This window comes from Blastomyces dermatitidis (genome assembly GCF_000003525.1).
Source record: "Blastomyces dermatitidis ER-3 genomic scaffold supercont1.10, whole genome shotgun sequence".
Taxonomy (NCBI): domain Eukaryota; kingdom Fungi; phylum Ascomycota; class Eurotiomycetes; order Onygenales; family Ajellomycetaceae; genus Blastomyces; species Blastomyces dermatitidis.
Window position 1 is genome coordinate 2,503,607 of NW_025544783.1, and position 22,231 is coordinate 2,525,837.

Genomic DNA, 22,231 nt, shown 5'->3' on the forward strand with positions numbered 1-22,231 from the left:
CTCCATCAGACCTTATTTTTTATTTTTCTTATTTCTGTGGGTAGTGGGGAGATGATGGGAAAGGTCCCAGATGTGGGCGAGGAGTGGGAGGGCAACTGGCAGCAGCATCAGTAGCGGCAGGCAGGGAGAGACAATTATTGCTCCAACCGCAGCGGCCTCCTCTCCTGTTGGTCCAGGAATATTGTTTGCCGCAAAAAGCCACGCCCCTAAACTTTTTACGGGGGGCTTAAAACCAACAGGCATTGGCCGCGGCGGCGGCAGGGATGCTGAGGGAAGCTCAACTATGGTTCACAAATGATGGCGGCCCATGATTTCCCCTTGTCCCCCTCCTTAGAGTCCTTACTAGCCAGGTTCGCAGCAAAGTCGCAAACAGCCAGAAGGAAGAGACGCAGAAAGTAAAATAGAAAATAAAATAAATAAAAGAGCGCCTGGGCACTTTTAGTTTACCGGTTCTGTATTGGGGCGATCGCCTTGTGGCTTGCCTAGCGTAAACTCTACCCGAGGAAGAGTCAATCTCACATCCCAGCTGCCAACGGCGATGTAGTTTTCGAGTTTTGGTCGTCTTTCGCGTCATATTTTTCTCCGTCTTCGCAGCGTGGATCGTTTTCTGCTTTCTCTCACAGGGATAATCCTTAGCGATAGAAGCATACACGTATATACTCGCGTACATCACTATATAACATTGTGCGCCCGTGGAATCGGCATGAGGAGCTCTAGGAATATTGGGCATGTCATGTGCTTTCTGGCGAAATGAGAGCCCAACGAAGCCAATAGAACCAGGATAGCCAGGTGGTTATCTCAAATGTAAGCGTGTATCATTGCTGTAAGGGTTAGTATCTCAGGCTGTCCGGTAATTAATATTTATCAGCTTAGTTTTCAATAAATCAGCCGTTTCTCCCTCGTGAAATGCGTTACGCTGTATAAGTGGTTTCCGCCCCCCTGCCCATCTGGTGGTTTTGTGATGCGGAATGGGTGGGCTTCGATTCTCGTATCTTGTTCTGCAACCTGGAGATCTGAAAATTGGTCGTGTCTAGCTACCTAATAAGGGAAGGTAGGAGCAGAGCGATCATCTGTCATTTTAGACCTTATTAGAACGGGATTCTGGACGGCGATATATCTGAGAGGGTCTCGGGAACTACACTAAGCAGCACGGAAGGTGGCAGGTGGATATGAGACATTCCTTTTTTTTTTTTTTTCTTTTTTTTCGGCTTGTTGATCATGAAGACGGGGAAAAGGGCCCGCCTGAAAAGCAGAGAAAATGTCAAGAGGGAGAAAATACACCACCAATGACAGTGTGGGATTCAAGGAAGAATTCTCCGTTAGGAACTCAAATCAAACCGGATATCAGATCATCCACGGCGACCACAAGCCCAGCCCGAATTGAACTTAATTTTTGCGGGGTTCAAATTATGATCTGTGCCGCATCCAGAGGCCTGACATAATAATAGCGTTAGCAACCCTAGGGTAAGTTGGAAGGAGCCATTCGTTCATGGACTGGAGAAGAGATGCCCGTACCTGGGAGTTTTCTTGGGGGGTTGAATGCACCACGGATTTCATCACGATGTGGCGTAGTTGTGCGAAACCAAGTCACCAGACTTACTTGTTGGGCTTGCTGAGCCATTATTGGTCGCTAGCTGGTCGAGGGTCAGGGTTTCGTGCAAGGTTTATGATATGCACCAGAGATCTAAGGATAGCATCAACTCAGATACTCGACAAACATTTGGCACGGCACGGTCGTTGTATCATGTAAGGTAGGAATAGTTAATGATGTCGACTCTATAAACGTCCACGGATTGTCTCTTCACTGAAGATAAAAGTTAAATAGAATTAGGTCATAGCAATTTGCGAAGGTTGCTCTTTGCTTATTGATTCCTTTTTCTATTTCCCTCCCGGCATACATCGGGAAGTGTAGAACCCCTGTAATAATAGCCGAACCTGTCAACCTGTCATGACAAGTGCTCCTTTTCTTCATTTGACCCTGCAGCACCAATTTCACATAATGTGATCGATTGCACCAAAGAAATCGACGAAGCACTGAATGAAGCGGACCAGCGGATCTAGCAGCGCATTGGTTCATATATTAGAGAACTATTCCAAGCGGCATACACATATATGCCATTGACACGCTTTCCAACGGGCCAAATTCACACTGGGAAAAGGGAACTGAGATGATCTGATACGAATCGTGGCGGATTGACTCAAACTGGGCCGCTTATCTCGAATGAAAAGTGGTTCTGAATGAGGAGTCGCAGAGCGTTGAGAACTTTAAACGTGTCCAGAGTAACAAAACCTGCTTTTTGGAAGGGATCTAGACGTAGCAGATCATACACTATTGATGAACATCGAACATCGCCAAGACATGGTAGCTCCAGTGCAAAAAGTCTGGACGCCTTAGTAGATATCCAAGTTAGCTGGAGATGTACTACTGAATAGGCGAAAGGCGCATCTAGTGAGTTATTGACTCGAAACGCACAACTGCGGTACGGAGTAGTCGGTGCTTCATCGATTGCTGTAGAAGGGGTTCCTTATCGAGATATATGTGCAGAAGTTCCTCCCTCCCTGCACCGTCCTTAGCAGGAGGTGTAGATGTGCACACAACATATACATACATGTAGCCTCTGTAAGAATTGGATAGGCAGGATCCAAAGCAGCTGAAGGACCAGCCCGGCCACCCCCAACAATAGTCGCCGGGAAAAAACATTCGCCTCCCGCGGTGCTCTGGCTGGCATCTGAAGAGAAGTCTGTAGTCCCGCACCGCCGCCCCCGCACTGATGTTGAAGAACAGCGTCTGGCGAATAAAAGCACACTGGAGACACCTTACTTCACACGACAGGGTCTGATTGGCCCAGGTGACGAAGAGGCGCCGACTGCAAAAACCAACCCAAGCCCGCAACCTCCAACTGGCCCTAATTTGAAAGCCCCGTCCCGTCGATAACTGGGCCCCGTATTGGGGTGTATTCGTCCGGTATTTGGGTGGGAGGCGGTTGCGTTGTGGTTGGTCGTACGAAATGGCCTTTTTTTGGCTCGACGTGACGTCTGCGGCTCGTCATCTTGGCGCGGTTTTGGCGTGGGAGCGCTGGACCAGACTGTCGGGTCAAACCGCGCCATGTGATTGGCTGACAATGTCAATCACCCCGCTAAACTGCATTGAGTCTAGTAGCGTAGTGACGGTCCAACCTTCCGCCCCGCCAGAGAACTTGGCAGCTTAGTCATTCATAAATCAGAGAGCTCTTCAAACTACAAGATAGATCGCGTTCGTGGGTGAAAAAAAAAGAGAAAGATTATCAGGATTCAGGACATGGACCTGCAGATAACTCGGCCTGCCTCCCGGAAATTCAGCGTAAATCTGTGCTTCCTGTCCTTCTGTTCCATGTACCCCAATTTCACCTGCATCGTCCTAAAAATTGTTTGTTATGTCGGCGACTGTGGTTGCTTGGCAGGCCTGGTCGCCGACAATTCGAGAACCGTGCCTACATTAGCTCTGCGTCGTATCTTGAGCTGCTTCACACACCACGTCGTCTAGTCCGGTTACACCCAATAATAATCCAATTGTCTCGCCTTCGCTACGCTCCGTCTATCACCGTGTATTTAGCTCTCTGCCAAGATTTGTTATTTTTTTATACCGCTTCTCATCCAGGTATTCTGGGGGAGGGGGGGGGGGGCTGGGGGCGGTGCAAAGACTCTGGATATATCATCTAACCATCATAAGCACCTACTCGGGCTAATCCGCAGTTCCTGCAGCTTTCCCCTAATCCTTCTTGGGCCCTTTTATATGTATTGTTGTTATTTCTACGCATAGTATGTCTTCTTGACAACTCAGCAAGTGTGCGACTAGTTCAATGTCGGCGAAGAAAAGAGATCCACTGACCGCGAAAATTTTCCGAGCGCCTTCGCCGAAGTTTCCTGCAAATTAATTGCGGCGTGCATGGGAAAGAAATTTATATTCCCGGACCAAATATATAACTAACTATAGTTATAAAAAAAAGGAAAAAAAAAAAAAAAAACCTAAAAATGGGAGGGGATCTATTGTATTCTTCCTTCGGGGTATCGGGGGGTGGGGATAAGGAAAGGAGAGGTGAAGGCAAACTGCCAACGTACTTCCCCCTATCATTACTCAAGACAAGCGAGGTCAACGTCCTGTCTAGATAGGCAATGAAAATTCAGGAGCCATTGTACGTATATACATACATGTACATACACAATTACCCGTTCGCTGGGATATGTACTGCAGGGCTCATCTAGATTAACCCTCTCTATTTAATTTTCCGTTTTGAGGGTTCCATCTCGAAAAAATCGACCCCTCATCGCGATTTTTTACCCCTGTGAGCTGCCATTCCCCACCAGTTGCCCAAAGTCTAATGGGATGATGGCTGGGCGCGAATTTTATCTCTTTTCGCCCTTTTTCCCCCTTCTTTTTTAGCGAGAAGTCGTCGGGAAAAATATAGAGAATGTGTTCATCTGTGCGGCCCCCAAACCCTTGTTATTCGACCCTTGACAAATGCGGACAGGACAGTATGAATCCCCACCATTGGCTGCAAAAGAAACACCGAAAAGCTGTTTTTATGAGTCTAAACTCCCAAACGAAGACCCCTCATCCTTCCTCTTGGCGGAGTGGCTCACGGACGATAGTTACCCGGTACGTGGATTACAGGCTCCTTGCTTGCGCCGTGTCATTTTCCTGTCGGCATTTTTGGTGATATTTGTTAGAAGGTTAGCGATTGTCGATGGACAGACACTAACTACCTCCCCTCGTTTGAAACGAAGACATCACATCATCAAGATGGGAGCGCGCGTTGGCCGGAACAATATGCACTCCTCAATTAGGTCCCCCGGAACCGGCTCCTCCCCGACCATGTTATGTACTGTGCGTATACAATCCTTGACTGAACATTCTGTTAGTTCGTTATATGGTTTCCCTCTTCCGGCTAAAGGAGCTTGCGGCGATTCGCGCGCATGACTGCGGAGCAAGTAACAGTTAATTTTGGTCTGAGCTACCTAATCAGCCCCTGCTTGACAGGGCTCTGGACAAGGGTACAGTTCATCCTAGGAGCAAGGTTGTGAAGAGAAGTCACGCTCCTGTCACATCGTAACCTCCAGGTCATGTTAATCTTTGCGCTGATGCTGGTGGGGTTTGATTTGTTTAATCACATACTCCACAAACATGCGTTCAGCTATGCAAGTAAGACTGAGGAGAGTATTTCGTCATTCAGTACGGAGTATTCATCCCTATATCCCCACTCGACATCCCATCTACCCTACCCACAGCGCCAAGCTGGTTACATCGGATTCACGTCACTTGCCATGGTTGCCTCTGCGGAAGAGCTACACATGGATGGATATCTTCTAAGCACCCTTGTAGGTGGCTAGGGGTTGTGCGAACTTTTTCGCTCTCTCTTCTCCTAAGACGGCATGGTAACAGAGGAGGTTGGCTGGGACCCCCGCCGCATTTGGCTCCCGATTCTACTATCCTATTGCGCGGAAAATATGTACATGTAACGTATGTACATGTACATTACAGGCGCCCCCTTCCTTGCATCCCCACGGCGGGATATACTGAAACCCACCGGATGGGCCATCTGAGACACTCTGATTCGGAAAACACCTCAGACTTGATCTATTCCGGCTGCTTGACCTGGGCGATAAGCCAACCTCTGGTCAGCTTGTTGCTAGGTACCTGAGGGAGGTAGGAGGGATACCGGCGTCTATTTCCGGGGGAGGGGGAGGGAGGGGGAGGGGAAAGCCAGAAATTATCCCGCATCCACGCTACGGTATTCTCAGTTGTGCGGCTTGAACCCAAAAGCTCCCTGTAATTTCTTTCTTTCTTCCTTGCTTTTTCGATATATATTTGCGCAGTTCCTCGAGAAATCAACACAGGCGTAGCAGCAACTGAAGCTGACAATAGTGAATACTCATTGTACACGTTGCAGTTCGCTTCCTTGTTTGCTCCATTCTAAGTTTTATGATACCCTTCATTATGCTAATTATGCTAAAGTATTATTACAGTTTGTGGCCAGAGCTATAATAAAGTCAGGGTCGTCGTTAGAAATACCAGAAAGCTGTGGCACGTATATGTATGTATGTACAACATTCAGCAAGGGCCGGGAAGCGCCAGCGTGTATTGTGAGATTAGCAAAATGTAAAATCTGTAGCTACAGCGTACTGCGGATTAGTGTACTGTACATACATCCGGGCCACATGATCCATGCCGCATATCCATGGATACTCGCCCATCAATGCCTGTGCCTGTATGTATACATGTATACATAATGGTACCAAAAGTATCGTCCATGCATTGCTGTGTGGGCGACAACCAGGAGTTCACGCACACATGGAATACTTGGTGCCTTATCTATCTTGTGTACCCTGGATTCTAAAAAACCTGTGTACGTCTGGCACAGGAGACAAAATAAATCTATTTTAAGAGACAGATATGGTGGTCAAGTAACTATATGTGACTTTAGAGAATGCTTTCTCCCATAGAAGAAGTGTTAGAGAAGTATGTACGTACGTACATTACGTACATACATACACTTGACTACACCCAGTGCATTCTGAGACATATATAGTCACAAATATGTATACGTAGCTATATGTATGGATGCGGATGTTGTGGAAGGTTGTCAGGTACAGTACCGTGCTTTTAAGAAGGACAGTTCGGTTGCTGCTGCAGATATTGAACATCCCTACCATAGAATCTGGGTCCATGTCTTAATTGAAGTTAATTGAAACGGCCATATGTTTTTAAAACTATGAACTATTGTGATTTACATGATTATCCATCCCTATCATATCCACAGCCATTATTAGAATATATGTATGTACAGTCCCTGCATTTCCTGACAATGGCTGTATTATTTATTTATAGCCGCAGATCAATAGAGGAGGCAGGGGAGCATGAAGAAGTTCTACTGAATAATGATCTTCGCGGTAGAGGTATGCGAACTATTCTGCTTTTTATATGGAATAACGTTGAACTATGTTCTATATGAGGATTATATATCTATATGTTACATGGTTATAGTACTGTACAACCAAAGCAGGTGGGAGAATAAATAAAGCCACGAACAGGCTTCCCCAACGTTTCTCGAGCGCCTCCAGCACTTTATCCCCTTGATTCCATGACCTACTAGGACATCAATAAGGCCGTTGCACTACAGTGCCCCAGCTGTTCAAGCGTGGCGGCCAATACTTAGCACTGCCTGCAGGGACACCTTGACTTTAAAGCTTGTCCTGCTCGGTTGTCGATAACTTCCCATCTAGCCTGTTAATATAGGCACCTAGATAGCTTATTTACGCACTCTACATACTTCGTAGCTGTTAATCAGTAGACTTTCTGAGAACCCCAACGGGCGCCTCCTCCCCCTCGAGGAAATAATGGGATGTGAGTAATATATCACCGAAAGGGGAAAGAAAAAGAGTATAATTAAGCATGGAAAGTGTTCCATCCAAAATCGAAGGTTATTTATCTTCAAGTATGAACTCCCTCATGCAGTTCCATCCAGTAACTTACAGGAACTGGTGTGATCAACCATACAGCTAACAGAGCAACAGAGCAGCTGGTGATTATTTATTGGTCCCGCCGCAGAGGAAAATAGAAGCTAGGAAACTGGCTATCTCTTATTTTAGTATTGAATAGGCCAACAGGCCGCGCGGCTGCTGGAGGCGTAATATGATATATCTAGAAATCTGAACGGAAGAATGGATGTCCTGTACTGTATACGGCAGCTGCTTTGCAACATCATCCATTATTTTATCCGAGCCAATATCTTTGGACATAAGTTTTTACGGCTCACGACTTTTGTTGGCAGACTCGCGACTAGGCAGGGTGAGTTCGCATGGGGCACATCGAATATCTGCAGCTTCAAAAAACTTCACCATGATAACCTTCTTTCCTCTCGGCCCTTCATGAATATATATCCCTGGCACATACAGGAAGTTGAGAATTTGCCTACCCACTACACATCTGCCACTAGGGCTGTGAGCCCGAGGAACCCTGCATCGTTGTTCCTATCTTCATAGAACTGTCAGATTCTTAGCCTAACCCCCCCCTGGTAGACACAGGGCGCCATAGCTCCAGCTGCAAGGAAAGATTTGATTCCCAGCGTGCAGGTCTCGGACATCAGTTACCAAAAGCAACAATCGAGGAACTGGTTCAGACATCAGGAATGCGGGGGTTTTCACGGAGGGAGACAGACTTCTCCTTTCGGTTTTGTAAAGTGAAGAAGCTCTTCCGGGTCTAAGAAATTCGTCATCGCCCATGGCTTCATGGGTGGTGTTGGCTTTTGGACGCGCGCCGAAGTTAGTTGGAGATCCCAGATTTCCCCCCCTGATCCTTGCTTGTTCTTACGGCTGCGGTGGGGGGCAGGCAAACTAAAGTAAATAACATCCATGAACCCAGCAACACGTGTAGTTATGTCAGTAACTACCGGCTCAGCATCCGGGATTTGAATATGCTCTGCCAGGCGCATCAGGGCGGAACCTAGGGCATGTTGTATTCTAGATGTTTTACGTTGCCTCTCAGTAGTCTTACAGACGTGAGCTTGACAAGGATTTTGCGGGTGTTTCAAGTTGAGACACGAACGTTGATGTTGGAATATCAAAGAAATAGAGACACAGGCTGGATGTACTCCGTACGGAGGAGGATATCGGTACCTAAAGTTACAGAGTAGTTAAGCCTCCCGAAAATCTCTCAGTTCTGACACAGATCACCCCGCAGAAAAAAGAAAAGAAATCTACACCACGGGCCCTGCTACTCTAAGATTCTCTAACAAGAGGATCCAAACCCACCACCAACCCACCACCTGCTGTGGCGGTTTATGCTTATACTTGGGGGGTTCCTTTGCTTTTTTTTGCCTTGAAGTTTGATTCGCCTTTGGTCACTTGCCATGGTCGTCTCAGACGCCCTGTGGGAACTTCGTCGCTCCTTGATCTGCGCCGCAGTTTTGGCTGGAGCATCAAGGCGGCAGCCAATGCACTTCTCCGATAAAGAGATGCACTTTAACAGCAGTAACTTTTATACTTGACAGATGAGCATATTATCCTTTCGCCATCTTCACTACAGCAGAATCACATCGGAAACGCTTTGGTTCATCTCAATAGTGCAATATCAAACTTTGTATGACTTCACAAGAGTTTCAATGTGTTGGATATCCCATCTATCCGTTGGCTTCCTGGAACAATCACTGGCTTGCAATTTAAGTACAAAACATGATGCATTGCAAGAAAAGAAGCTTGTGACCCCATGGCAATGACATTCTGTATGTAGGCTGACCAATTCGCCGCCGCTCTACAGGATTAGTTTTTGTTTCCACCATTCCGCCTTTACATTGTTTGCCCCTTTACTAGACCAAGGTTAACAGGTCTAGTATTTTCAGTGACTACTTTTTCAGTTTGCTATTGATCTAAGCCAATGGGCTTATCACAGCTACGCCGGAATTCAAACTAAAAGTAAAGAAATCTGTTAGTGTATAACTGCTCTCAAGCGGCTTGATACCCTTCCAGATGCAGGGATTTATTATGGTGTATCGAGTAACAAGCTACGAAAGCTTGCCCCTGCACTTATTGCGTGGAATATGTCATTATCTCTCCCTATACTCACTGGGGTTACCTGAATAGAGATGCCTGCAAAATCCATGCCCTTCTACTACTACATCCCTAACACCCTAACAACCTCGGTGCAATCGTGAAATTAGCAACATCTTCCAACCCCGAATATAATGTCAGCCTTGGTTGACAGCAAGATCTCCGATTTACCGAGTTTCTCCCATATCCAACAATCTCCCATCCTGCAAAGATCGACTTAGATGACGTCTGCACCTTGCCAGGCAGACCACAGCGGAGACCCCACGGCCTGCCGCTCCTCACTATTCTCACTATTCTAAGGATAGTCGTGTGCTTGTGTCATGCACGTCAGTCGCATTGACAGTATTTTGAATAGGCCTGTTAGCTTCTGCCCTGTGAGACAGATCCACACAGCATCACCCAGAGCCTGATTCACCCTCTTATCCTTCCGCATTCCTGCAATTACTCACCTAACTTCTTCGTTCTAATTACACAGCAGCAACGGTTGACTCATGTTTAGGCCACCAAAGCTTGGTCCCCATTGGCTCCCTTTTCCTTTTCCCAACCACTTCAACCCCCTTCGCGCGAGTTATCGCTGCAAGAGAAGAAGGTAGGGTAGGAGGGGACAAAAAAAACAACAACAACAACCACAACCACAACAACCCTGATAGATGTTACACAACACCACCCCGCGCTCTAATAAGCCTCCAACAGAGAGATTAAAAATCAAATTTAAACATTGCTAAGCATCAAACGATCGCCCCAATATCGATCGAATGAGATTTCGTGGATCAGCGGGGACTCGCTCCCGCCGCGCTTTACCATGTTAAGTTAGCGTGGCCAACTCTAATCGAGCCTTCTGTGGTTCCCACCTACATCGCGGCCTTGAGTCCAGGTTGTAACTATCTCCGCTATTTGCTTTTCCAAATGAGAGTGTCACGGCTACGTACAGATCGCCCTGGCGAATTGACTTGAGGAGACAACGGGAGGGAGGGGGCGGGCTCTGGTGTCGGGAATACATACCCCGATATCGGATTTTAAAGGAAACGACACAGGTGTGCGATTTGAAGAAAAAGATGATAGATCATTTTCATAGTAGTTATCTGTTGATCGATTCGGTTTTTTTTTTCTTTTTCTTTTTTTTCTTTTCTTTCCTTCTTCATTTATTATTAAGTTCCTTCATTGCCGACCGCGTTGAGTAGCGAGCCAAGCGACGCAGTCTTGTGAACTCAAAACTTCCTCTCATTTCATTGGCAGCGGAGGAATGAAATTTGTATTTTTGATCCTTGATCTATCTGTAGGCACCTATCAAAATTGTGTGATTTCCCTCAATTCTACCTAAATATCCAAATTTTAGGAGATACTACTCCGTAATGAGGTGAAGAACAAGTACAGAAAGGTGGTCAATTCTTTGGTTTTCACTCTAACCCCGGATCTGAACCGCGCGTACTCCGTACATGTTTTCTTTTTTATAGACATTGCACATGCTACCCGTCGAGTACCATATGTACGTAACTTACTGCACTAGTTATACGTGGCTTATTTTTCCATGGCCCCTCCAAAGTTGTTCTCCACTGAAGAGCGCAAGATGCTCTCTTCGCCGCCCACTCGGCACATACAAAACATTGCACATTTCACTCTAGAGAAAATTAGTCGCTTGAAAGATTCCAAATATGATACTTGGGAGTAGATGACATTTGCGAGAAGTGTACAGAGGTAAGTTACTCTTTACGGTCTTGTAGGGATATGTGAGAAAGAATTAGCCGGGGTTGGGGATTTTAAAACGGACTGCAGGCTTCCTCCCTTCCACGGGGGTAGTTAGGGTACAACGGGGTTGCTAGGGGCATCGTCCCCCTTGTCGGCGTCGGCATATTTTCCCCCTTATTTTAATATGGGCTAAAATGATTTCGAGATCCGGCGGTGGTGGCATGAGAATCTACGTTGCTTATTGATTCTTCAAAAGTTCTGCTAATAATAAGCCGTTTGCTTCTTCCTTTTTTTCATATATCCACATCTAGGGTCAAGGAATATGGAACAAGTAACTATAGCATTGCAAAGAAGAAGCTCCGTGATTACGCCCTCATGTGCTCCGTACTAAAAATTATTTCTTCTTGCACAACTTATACTTAAACTGCTTCCTATTTTCGCGTCCCTGGAAGACGCGACATACTGTACATAGTTAATTTGATTCTACAATCTTGTAGTTTTTACCTTAGCAACCACTGGTTTTATTATGTCACACCTTTTGCCAGAGCACGGAGAATAGTTAAATAAAGTACATCCTTGGTAAGAGACAAAGCTTAGCAGACAGCGTTTTTTGCTGATAGACTTTGTTTACAGAAGCAATAACAGATCGAAACGCAAGCTGTCATTTTACCAGTAGTTAACTACTTCCTGCATCACTGGGACAGCCGAGTTTTTACTTTTTTTTTTTTTTTTTTTTTTTTTTTTTTTTTTTTTTTGATATTTTCCCCTCAATTTTTGAGAGGGATCCCGAGGCTCTGTCACAATAAAGTGCCGCTGATTCAAACAATCGGATTATAATGATAACTCGAAACTAAGACCAGAAAAAAAAAAAGTTTGCATTTTCTCTTCTGCCTTCTGACGAAAGAAAAACGCGTTTCTTCTGGTTCGGTGGGGGCGAAATAACTAGCTGCGTTATTTACTCGTCGTTTGATTTTCCATCCCGCCTTCTGAGTCCCCGACCCCGACATCACAATAGCAGCAACCTGGACTCGACAATAGCGAACCCTTTTTTTTTTTTTTTTTCCTGAATTGCGCCAGACAGTCGGGACCTAATTATTTGATTTGCTGCTAGTCCCAAACCCAACTACTAATAATTAATGTATCAGTTCCGTGGTATTCCAAAAGACGCTCCCCCGGGAATATCCCCGCGATGGCTATGGCTTCGTTTTCGTTTCTTTTCTTTCCATTCGAGAATGCTCAAACGACTGGATTGTGTAACGGTTAGGCAAAATGCAAGTGATCGAGGACGGACTAGAGTCGTCCCTTGAACGCTTTACGCTTTTTGGAATGTATGTAGTAGGCAGGCAAGATTGCAAGTCAATGCATTTGGACAGATAGATAGACGTGGCGATTCATGCTGGGAGGGGAGAGAGACGCCTTTCCTTCCAAAGGTGCCTTCTAAGCGGTGAGAGAGCGGAAGATGAATGGAGAAAACTTGATTGGTTTGAGTGATTCCCTCAACGACGGTGAAGCATTATTAATAATAATAATATGGACATGTCGTACCACCAGTTTAGAGGGGCGCACTTGTGGTGACGCAGTAACTAGTTAGGCCAGATGGTCGTTACATTGTGAGACTCGGAGGGAAGGGAGAATATCGTCAGCTACTTGTATTGTACCCTTTCTCTTTCTGTTTGTCCAAGGCAATTGAGCTGACGAGAAGCGCCCTTCCCCTTGGGAAATCGAACTGCTCCAGGTTTACTTGCTTTACTCGCCCAAGGATGCCCTAATAAGCATGGCCTGGGTAGCATTTTATTTCAGATCACTCACTATGGAGAGCAAGGGCTAATATATCATCCAGGAATATCAGACCCCTGCAAAGAGAAAGCAGAGCATCGTTAGCTACCTAATATCAACCTTCAATAGTCAGCGATACGTTATGAAAGAAATGATTGATTTGTGCCCCAACCTCCTCAGCCAGGGCGCGTGGGTGTTCGTTCACAATAGAAAGCTGTGAGCGAGCACTGTTCACAACATATCCAGCCAGGGTGAGGCTTCGGCAAGCGTCTGTGGAGCGCTGGGGAGAAGTAACACCAAACGGCCCTTCCTCAAATATCATATCAGACTAGACAGACTAGACGACGGTCTCTGCGTCGAGAAACACTGTTGGGTATCATTTCAACTAGGTTCAAGGGTCCGTTTAGTCACCAGGTGTGTACGCGCCCTGGGCTTTTCGACATCCTAGTTCTGCCCGAGTTGGCTCCGAGTCGCTAGAAGCCCCATCCGATTGGCGTGCTCCTGGGCTTCACAGTCGCGTTTCGGGTAGGGAATGTCTCCTCTTGTGGTTAGTGTCCAGCTGGGTGACAGGGTTATCACGGACCTGGGTGCGGCAGCGTCGCGAATCTATTTTTCGAGTCCGCGGTTAAATCTCGGGGCTTGTTGAGCCTTGCCCGCTGAGGCGCCCGAGCAACAATGCTGACAGGGTCCACACCATATCACAGCGCAGCTATGATGGATTATAACCCATCTCACTACTCTCCGGACCCTAATAGAGTGCTAGCAGTGTGGGCACCTGATTGAGGCAAAGCGATTGATACCATATGACCATTTGATGGCGACAAATGATACGCACCAGGGGAGATCTGAGAAGCTGTTGGGATATATCCAACGAGTCCCCTTCTTTTTTATCCCCCCAGGGATAATGCCAAAATAGCTTGACGCGAGCTATATCTTACAGGGGAAGTCCTCCTCTTGATGTCATTGACGGTTTGTGAACCCCGCAGCACAGGGCTCAAAGTGACCTTCTCTTTTCAATCTCGTAAACAGTGATGCGCTCTGGGTTTCCAATTGTTACCCCCCACCCCTCCCAACCTTGCGTATCGATTTTTACTACCATTTTGAAGATCCTAACACGAAAAACAACTACACAGAGACCCACTCAGGAGCGGAATGCCCGAAACTAAGCCTATTTTTTTCAAGAGCTATGGGAGCGCTTTCTATAACGGTAGCACACCGATTTGCGGGGGAATAATGAGCCTAGTGAGGCACAGTGTTTACCTACATAGGTAAAGTCCCTCTCCTCAGCTCCCCCCATTTACCTATTCTCATATTTTTGAGTATGGGTTAAAGCACGAGCTAACGATGGGATTTGTTGGGCTTATTTCGCAAAGGTTGGGGCCCGAGATACCAACAGCCAACTTGTCGATTTTACGACGCCAGACATATTATACAGTTATCAAACACCCTGTTATCTCCTGCCAACAGAAGGTAAACATATTTGCCCCCGCCCCACACACGCTATGGCCAGTGTTTCAACCTCGTTGGCTATGGTGGTACCGCGCGTAACTAGCTCTGAGGTGCCTTTCTATATTTTAATCCATTTACCTCTGATAGAAGGGTTGGAGCCCCTTGTGGATGGCGCAACAGGGGGCCCAGCTCTGAGGTGACTCAAAAGGAGAAACGGAAATGCGAGGCAACCATAAATACATACCCGGGAAGTGACCATATTTTGAAGCACGATTGCTCTCGAGGCAATTGGGAAAGGTAAAAGAATGATGCAAAATCCTGCACGTAACACAGGCCCAGAATAAAAATACCCGATATCTACGCTTTCCTTTCCCCTCCCTCCCTGTGGATTTGGGTAGGTTCCCCTGTCCCTGCTCTGCGAGGCGCATCTTTTTCCCGTTGCCTGCATTAGTTTTCCTTCGCGCTCTGCCTCATCTTTCCCCTTCATCCTGCTGCAAAATTTATCTGTTCCCTAGTTTTATCCTATACATTATTTTTTTTCTCTTTTCCCTGTCCGAGAGCCACCCCGCTCGCCCAGCTCAACAGAGCAGAGCGCTCCCCACTTTCGTGCTTCGTTCGGACTTCCGGCCTGCACGCGTTGGTGGTACAGCCGTCGATAGAATTTTCACCTAATGGCCGGCCATGATGTCGGCAGATATAAAATCCCCGGACCCAATCCCATTTGTCAGGGAAGAGGCCCAACCCTCGGTTGCTTGCCGAGCGAGTCTTGTGTTACCTGCATGGTGTGCCTGTGTTTCCAACCGTCCGCATCGTCTTCCTTTTTGGAGTTGGCGCTTGTTTTCCTTTTTTTCACATGAACCAAGATTTTTATATATAGTTCATACCACTCTTTATCTTGCTTTTGAGGGCTTTTCCATTTTGGACAGGGACAGCAGAGGACATCAGCTTTGCTCGGGGAGACCGAGACGCAGGGAGAAGGGGTTGGATGGGGGGAGGTGAGAGGGAATTAATTGAGAATGGAGCGCAGAGGACACGCCGAAGAAAAGCCCCTCGCCTCACATTAAGCGGCGAATGCCGTCGCCGATGTATATTATCCCTGAAAATGAAGCGAGAAGATAGTCCCAAAATGTATTCCGCGTAGACCTACCTCCTCCTCGTGCCTCGTCTCTCGAACTTCATGTGCATGCATTGGCATGTGTGCTCCTGGCCCTTCTTGTCGCCTATACCACCTTGCCTTCATTACATTTTTCACCGCCTGTTTCTCAGTAGCAAACAAATACGGAAGAGGCGATACATACCTAGTCTAGAGTCTAGTCCTATATTGCTTGTGAAAGCTGAGTGGGAATAGTAAATGAGAATGAACAAACTAGCTTGCGAAGTCCGCTAAAACTAAGTAATCATATATTGACAAATACAGATGAGGGAGTGAGGCTAAAATGAATATGAAGAAAAAGGAATCAAAGAGTATCAAAAAATAAACCCAGTGAGTGAGTGAGATACCCAGCCGCCACCTACGAAGCGTGCAAAGAGAACGACTCCCCCTTTGGCAGTCAATAGATATCTCAAAAGGATCGCCCTTTTGCAAACTTATAGTTAACTAATAGATTAGACAGAGTGGTAAAACAAACAGTTAATATCATGCGGAAACAGTCTTACCATCCATCTCTAGACAAGATCGTAAATCATAAAGCGATATATACACACAAAATGAAACTCAGGCCTATATAGTAAGCCAAAATACATCCTCACTCCTCCACCCATCCCACACCTCCTACCAATCCAATTACAACTATGAAAATAATATCACGGACCGAAGAATGAAAGCGCCCCTTCAGTTAATATCTCTCCTTTTCGTTGCATCCCACTTTATAAACATTACTAGAAAAATGGACTGATTGTACGTTACATGAGGTGTAATGTATACATTTCATATGTAGGACACTGGGGCAAAAGAGCTCAATCACTCCTAGCCTTTTTTTGCTGGTAATTAAGGGGCCCGAACCATTCCAGAAATGTCGAGAGTAGATATATATTATTTCCAAACAAACCAAAATTAAAAAAAAAAAAAAAAAAAAAATGGGACCCGGAAACAGTGAGAGAATATGGGGAGGAAAAAATCGCAGGAAGGGAGACGAGACGATTGCATGAGATGATCATATCAAGACACGAAGTGAGTGAATAAATGGCCCTGAGAGCGATGTTTCTCCCCCGCTCACGGCAACAAAAAGGGGGGTGAACGATGGGTAGATAGCCGGCGAAAGAGAGATGGGCAGATTCTCTGTATCGGGATGTATTCATATCTAGCATGCTGCTTTCACTTTTCACTTTTCTGCCCTGCAGCATGTGAATGAAAATGTAAAAGGGTGGGGAAAAGGTTGATTTACATTGAACTTTTAGTCCAAAATATAAAATAAAATAAGGTTTCTTCCATCGCGACATGCGACACCAAATGAAAAAGCAAGATAAAAGAAATCCAAAATAAAATAGAAATCCGCATTCCCCTCAGGTCAAGAGTCAAGATCAACTAATTATTTCCCCTCGGAGGGTCCTTTTTCTACTAAAAGCGCCTCAAATTCACACTGATGGCGCCATCTTCAAGACAAAGTAAATAGCAAGGAAGAGGAGGAGGGAGAGGAAAAGAAACAACATGATGCAACAGAAATGCAGGAAACAACGGGAAAGTGTTTCGCGCACAAAAACAGGGAGAAGACGGTATTCCCTCTATCCAATCTTATCCTAGAATTCTGTGCAGTGCAGTATCAATCAATATATTTATATCCATATCTACCAGACGCAGCCGTCCACCCACCTCACTGATTATCCCCCGCCGTTTCCGTCGACTGCGCCTGCATCGCCGCAGAACCAGCTCCTTGCTGCTCCTCCTACCTTTCCCGTTGGGGCTAAGATTGCGGACCAAGAAAGCTACCCTGCGGGTGGATCCCAGGGCCTGTAGCCTCACTCTTTACCTCAGAAGAAGGCACGTGGTTCTCTCCCTCTCTCTGAGCCAGGGCCTGCCCCAGACTACTCCCAGCACTCTGACTGTTCCTTACCGCCGCTGCCGCCAGTTCATCCTCCCTCCGCCTCCGATCCTCCTGTTCAGGCGTCATGCTCTTGACAGGGGCACGGATGGGGGCGTCGGGCGATGCTCTGCCCATCAGCTTGGGACTGGGTTCGAGTCTTTGAACGGGTGGTAGGATGGGCGGTTGTGTAGGTGTGGCAGCGGTGGTACTTATGGAGGTACGGAAGGAGGAGAAGGGGGAGGAGGTGGTCGTGGTCGTGGTTGGGAGCGGTGGTTGCGGATGTGCTGGGGGCTGTTTTGTGGGACTTAAGCCTGAAGTGGGAGGGGCGGTTTGGGAGTGATATTGGTGTTGGGGAGGGGGAGAGGTATGGGTGAAGGTGTCTCGGGATGGCGTGACGATGGCGTTTGTGGTTGTGGCTGTGGAGTGGGAGGGGCGAGATGCAGGTTGTGTTGTGGAGTAGGGAGAGGTGGAGGTAGTGTGCGTGTGGGATTGAAAATCGTTATTATTCACATGTGGCGAGGCGGCGACGGGGAGTGGAGGGCCGATGTTTGGAATCGTGGAGGAAGGTGGGAAGCCGGCTAGAGGGCCAACGTCTCTGTTTCCTTGGGTTGGGGATATGGTGGGGGGGTTCTGGATGGGGGAGATGAAGCGACCGGTGCCTCCCTGGGTCGAAGTTGATGAGGGATGCTGAGAGGAGAAGGGGCTTGTTTTTGAGACGGTATGCTGCCCAGGGGGTTGGTAATGAAGAAATTGCGGAGCAGGGCCAGGAGCTTGTTGGTGTCGCGGTAGGCCACTTGACGGTATATTAGATGGAGGGAAAGGGGATGGAGCCAATGTTGAGTTTGATTGAGGTAGATGATTTGAAACCGGCTGAGGAACAGGCGGTAGACGGTAGAAACCATTCTGTATGGATTGCGGAGGTGGACGTTGTGGGGATGGCGGTAACGCTTGCTGGCCGGGCTGTAGAGTGTTGGCTTGAGGGGGTGGTAGAAGCGGTCCCTGGTTGAGAGAGGAAGGATAGCCGTTCGTTAAGGGATCCATCCGAGTCCGAGGCAGAGTCGCAGGCAGCTGTCCAGGAGAGGTAGATGGGCGTTTGGTTTTCTTGGCTGAAGGTGAGGTAGAGGTATCCTGTCTCTTACGTTTCTCGCCATTGGCCTTTGGCTTACTACTAGACGGCGGAGAGGACGATACACCAACGCGAAACTTTAGCGGTGGGATTTTAGGGAGATTCGCCTCCGCGATGCGTCGCTTGCAGTCACGGCATACGAAATGGAAATCGTCTTTTTCAGCTTCATCCTGCGCGATTCCCAGGCATTTGATATGTTGCCAAACATTGCATTTCTCGCAAGCGACAATATGGGAGCCATCATCCTGTATATCACATGTTAGAAACGACAAACATCATGAAAGCAGCAGAGTAGAATAACTAACAAGATTCTCCCCATGCACGCCACAGCCTGAACAATCAAAAATCCACTGCTCCTCATTTTGCAAAGCCTCGAGGTCCTTCTTGCGCTTTTCCATCTCAGCTTTCAATTGCCTCTCAGACATCCTCGACTCGCCACTCTCAATCTTCTGCGCTTCCTCGCCTATCTTAGCCAGCTCCTCCTCGTGCTGTCTCCGTTTCTCCTCGCGGTCCTTAAGACGCTGTTCACGCGTCATCATTCGATACAAACGCTCCTTCTCAATCTTCTTCTGTTTCTCTATCTCCTTAAGCTCCGCGATCCGCTCAGCTTCTCGTTTGCGTGCTGCCTCGGCTGCCTCCATTTCCTGACGCTCCCTTTCTTGCTTGCCTGCAATTCGGCTAGAGCGCTTAGCATTGGCCATAAGCTGCATGTTAAGGAGTTCCTTCTCTCTTCGCTCAATTTTCCTCCGGTGAGCTTCCTCCACTTTCTCAATGACGGGGATGACATTCTCCATAAGCTGTTCACGAAGGAATTCTTCATTGGGATCTTTCGACTTTCTAATCGTATCCAGGAAGGCGTTATACTGAGCAAGAGTGATCGCAACGCATTCCCATTTATAGCCACCCGACGAGGAATCCTGCCTGGCGACACCACTTGTTTCATTTTTGGATTCTTCGTCTTCCTCATCCTGCAGCCCTGAAAGCTTTCGTTTCCTTGCAGCACGTGCTAGTGCCCTCCCTCTTTTGCTGTTGGCCTTTGGTTTCGCGGCTCGCGCTGCGGGAATAGGAGGGTCGGTTCGACGATATAGTCTATTGTCGTCCAGCACGTAGTAAAGTCGCTCGTCGCGATCATATCCAATTTCATCCACGCGCTGTTATTTTCAAAACCCAATCAGTCTTCACTCAGAACCTGCAGCCTGTTTCACGGGCGAGGGAGTGGGGGAACCAGGATCTTTGTACATACCCATTGAACCTGCTCCATTTCCTTCTGCTCCGGCATCCGTTCGCGCATGCGATCTGGATTCCAAAAGGTCCATACCGATAATTGCTGCAAGATACGTATCCGCTGGAAAATATCTAGATCATTAAACTTTATCGGCTGTTCCGCGTCACCGAACGGGTTCCGGGAGGGTGCTTTCGCTAGGTACTGCCTCCTCGTATACTCTTCGAAGTTTTCCAATCTGTAGTCCCGGGAATAGCAAAGAAAAGTTAGTTAGTTTCGGTCTGTGCGAAGCGGAGAGGGGAGGGGCGAGAATTCCATACGTGAGTCCGCGATGGGACGAGACAAATTTCAGCAGAGCTAGGCCGATATCGAGAAGTTTCGCTGAAGGCCCAGGCTTGAGACACTCGTTTTCCAGTCCCTAAAGCGATATAAGAAGATAAAACATGTCAGCAAAAGTGTCCTCCTTGCCAATAACAACCTAGGGATTATAGAGCGCGAGGTAGAAATAAGGAATCTAAAAGGACCGTAATTATCGATAGTTGAAAACGAAGTAGAGAGAATGTAGTCACGCACATCTATATCAATGTCATCCGTAATCTTCACCACCCTCCCAAAGGTGTAAATATACTGCATGAGATTCGAGAACTCCCACATGTTGCGCAGTTGGTGAAGCAGGCCAGGTTCCTGCCCATCTTGCAACGACGAAGACGGCAGCCGCTCGCTCCTTTTAGCGTCAACGCGGGTACTTTGCTGCTCCTCCGCCTCCTCCCTGGCACGTTTTCGCGAGACCATTGCAGGAATTTGCAGTGGCAAACGACTGATGAGATGGTTTGACGCGAAATGCCGATCTTGTTTCGTCCTTATATGGGGGGGGAAGAGAGGACGGCGCGGATCGATAGGCTAGGGGGAGGGAGTATATAGTGGTCGATAACTGGCGCGGCGGGCAGGGTAGCTAATGGATCAACTAAATAAAGCAAAGGGACAAAAGAAAGATGAAACACAAGCAACTTTTTGCCTTCCTTTGCCAGCTCTGTTTTTTGTCTATGGACCGTAGAAATGTTGGTTAAGGAATTGTATGGAAGAGAAGACTATGTATAATAGAAGCTATGGGAAATACAAGAAACACGGAAAGACCCAAAAGTTGGGATGGGGATAGGCGAGATGCGGCCTCGGAGCTTTTTTCGTATTTTTTTGATGTCGAGAGGCGTCTGGGACATGCTTAGTCATATCTGAGGTCAGCAGCATGTAGTTAACTAGTTATGTTGGTGATTACTACACCTACCCTAGTCACGTGCCACCCCAACCTATTCATTTAGTGTAACTCGCGTAGTTAGATTACAACACAACAATGTTATCCTCCAAGAGGTTATGAAGCCCTCTACACAATGAAAAGCTGCAAAATAACATGCAATTGACATCTCCACGCGTCATTACAAGCGTGCCTAGATGATTTATTGAGTGATTGAACTCATGATTAATCTAAGATCTGGGGGGATGTCTGACTTAACAAAAGAATACATGCCTTCAAGACAGAAAAATGAGAAAATGCCAGAGCAGCAAACACAAGATCACAGATCACTGTCAATATCAATAACAAATCAGAAGACAGCTTCTGAGACATTTGAGCTGAATGAAATCATCACAGAAGAACAGTCTGATAAGTTCAATGTATACAAAGACTCAGTTGAAGACATTATCAGTGAGATGTCAGATAATGCAGAGAGCTCAAGTGACTGAAACAATAATAGCTCAGTAAGTAAGAAGACTCATATAAGACTAGAAATTGCAAGACTTTAGCATGAGATTGAGCAGATGAAGACTAGTAGAGATGACTCTGCAGATGATGAGATGAGAGCAGATCTGATAGAATATCTTCAATGAAAAGAGAAGATATCTGTTATAATAAAAGTTCTTGAAGAATTCAGAAGTTAAGTAAGACTTATTAAAAGACTGATTATTCTCACTGAATTCATTAACTACTCAATATGAAGAGAGAAAATTCTTTTGACTGCAGAGCAGTCTGAAACTGATGATATTCTTAAAGATAATAGCTTTGATGAGAATGTTACTATGAATATGCAACATTTCTGAAAAGAACACAATCTTTGATTATATAATTATATGTGATCTGCAATTGCTTCACAGACTAAGACTCATTTCACTATACTTAAGAAGTTTAAATTATCAGCTTATGCTCTATAAACTATTATAGAGAATAACTTTTCTGAGAGGTCTGCTGTATACAGAACTCATTTATTTAAAGAGCTTATTAAAATAATCTTCAAAAGCAAAGAATCTGACAGAGCTTTCATTGAACATCTGATTGTCATAAGAACTGATTATATCTGTCTAGAATATGAGATTCTGAAT

At 46.5% G+C, this 22,231-nt stretch overlaps 3 protein-coding genes across 3 annotated transcripts; 1 reads left to right on the forward strand and 2 right to left on the reverse strand.

The window, feature by feature from the left end:
• Positions 1-2,198: 2,198 nt before the first annotated feature.
• BDCG_08226 (uncharacterized protein) lies at positions 2,199-3,108 on the reverse strand (the record flags this gene model as incomplete). The annotated part of the gene is made up of 2 exons (XM_045424007.1): positions 2,199-2,382; positions 2,822-3,108. 2 exons carry the CDS (start codon positions 3,106-3,108, stop codon positions 2,199-2,201), a joined length of 471 nt encoding a protein of 156 aa, XP_045272820.1.
• A 950-nt stretch (positions 3,109-4,058) lies between these two features.
• Positions 4,059-4,923, forward strand: BDCG_08227 (uncharacterized protein). Its single transcript, XM_045424008.1, has 2 exons — positions 4,059-4,636; positions 4,765-4,923. The coding sequence occupies exons 1-2, from the start codon at positions 4,499-4,501 to the stop codon at positions 4,822-4,824; spliced, it is 198 nt and encodes a 65-aa protein (XP_045272821.1). The 5' UTR covers positions 4,059-4,498; the 3' UTR covers positions 4,825-4,923.
• Positions 4,924-16,366: 11,443 nt separating this feature from the next.
• Positions 16,367-21,114, reverse strand: BDCG_08230 (DNA-directed RNA polymerase). Its single transcript, XM_045424009.1, has 5 exons — positions 20,435-21,114; positions 20,182-20,279; positions 19,883-20,099; positions 18,945-19,790; positions 16,367-18,884 (listed from the first exon to the last, which is right to left on the reverse strand). The coding sequence occupies exons 1-5, from the start codon at positions 20,651-20,653 to the stop codon at positions 17,394-17,396; spliced, it is 2,871 nt and encodes a 956-aa protein (XP_045272822.1). The 5' UTR covers positions 20,654-21,114; the 3' UTR covers positions 16,367-17,393.
• Between the last annotated feature and the right edge of the window lie 1,117 nt (positions 21,115-22,231).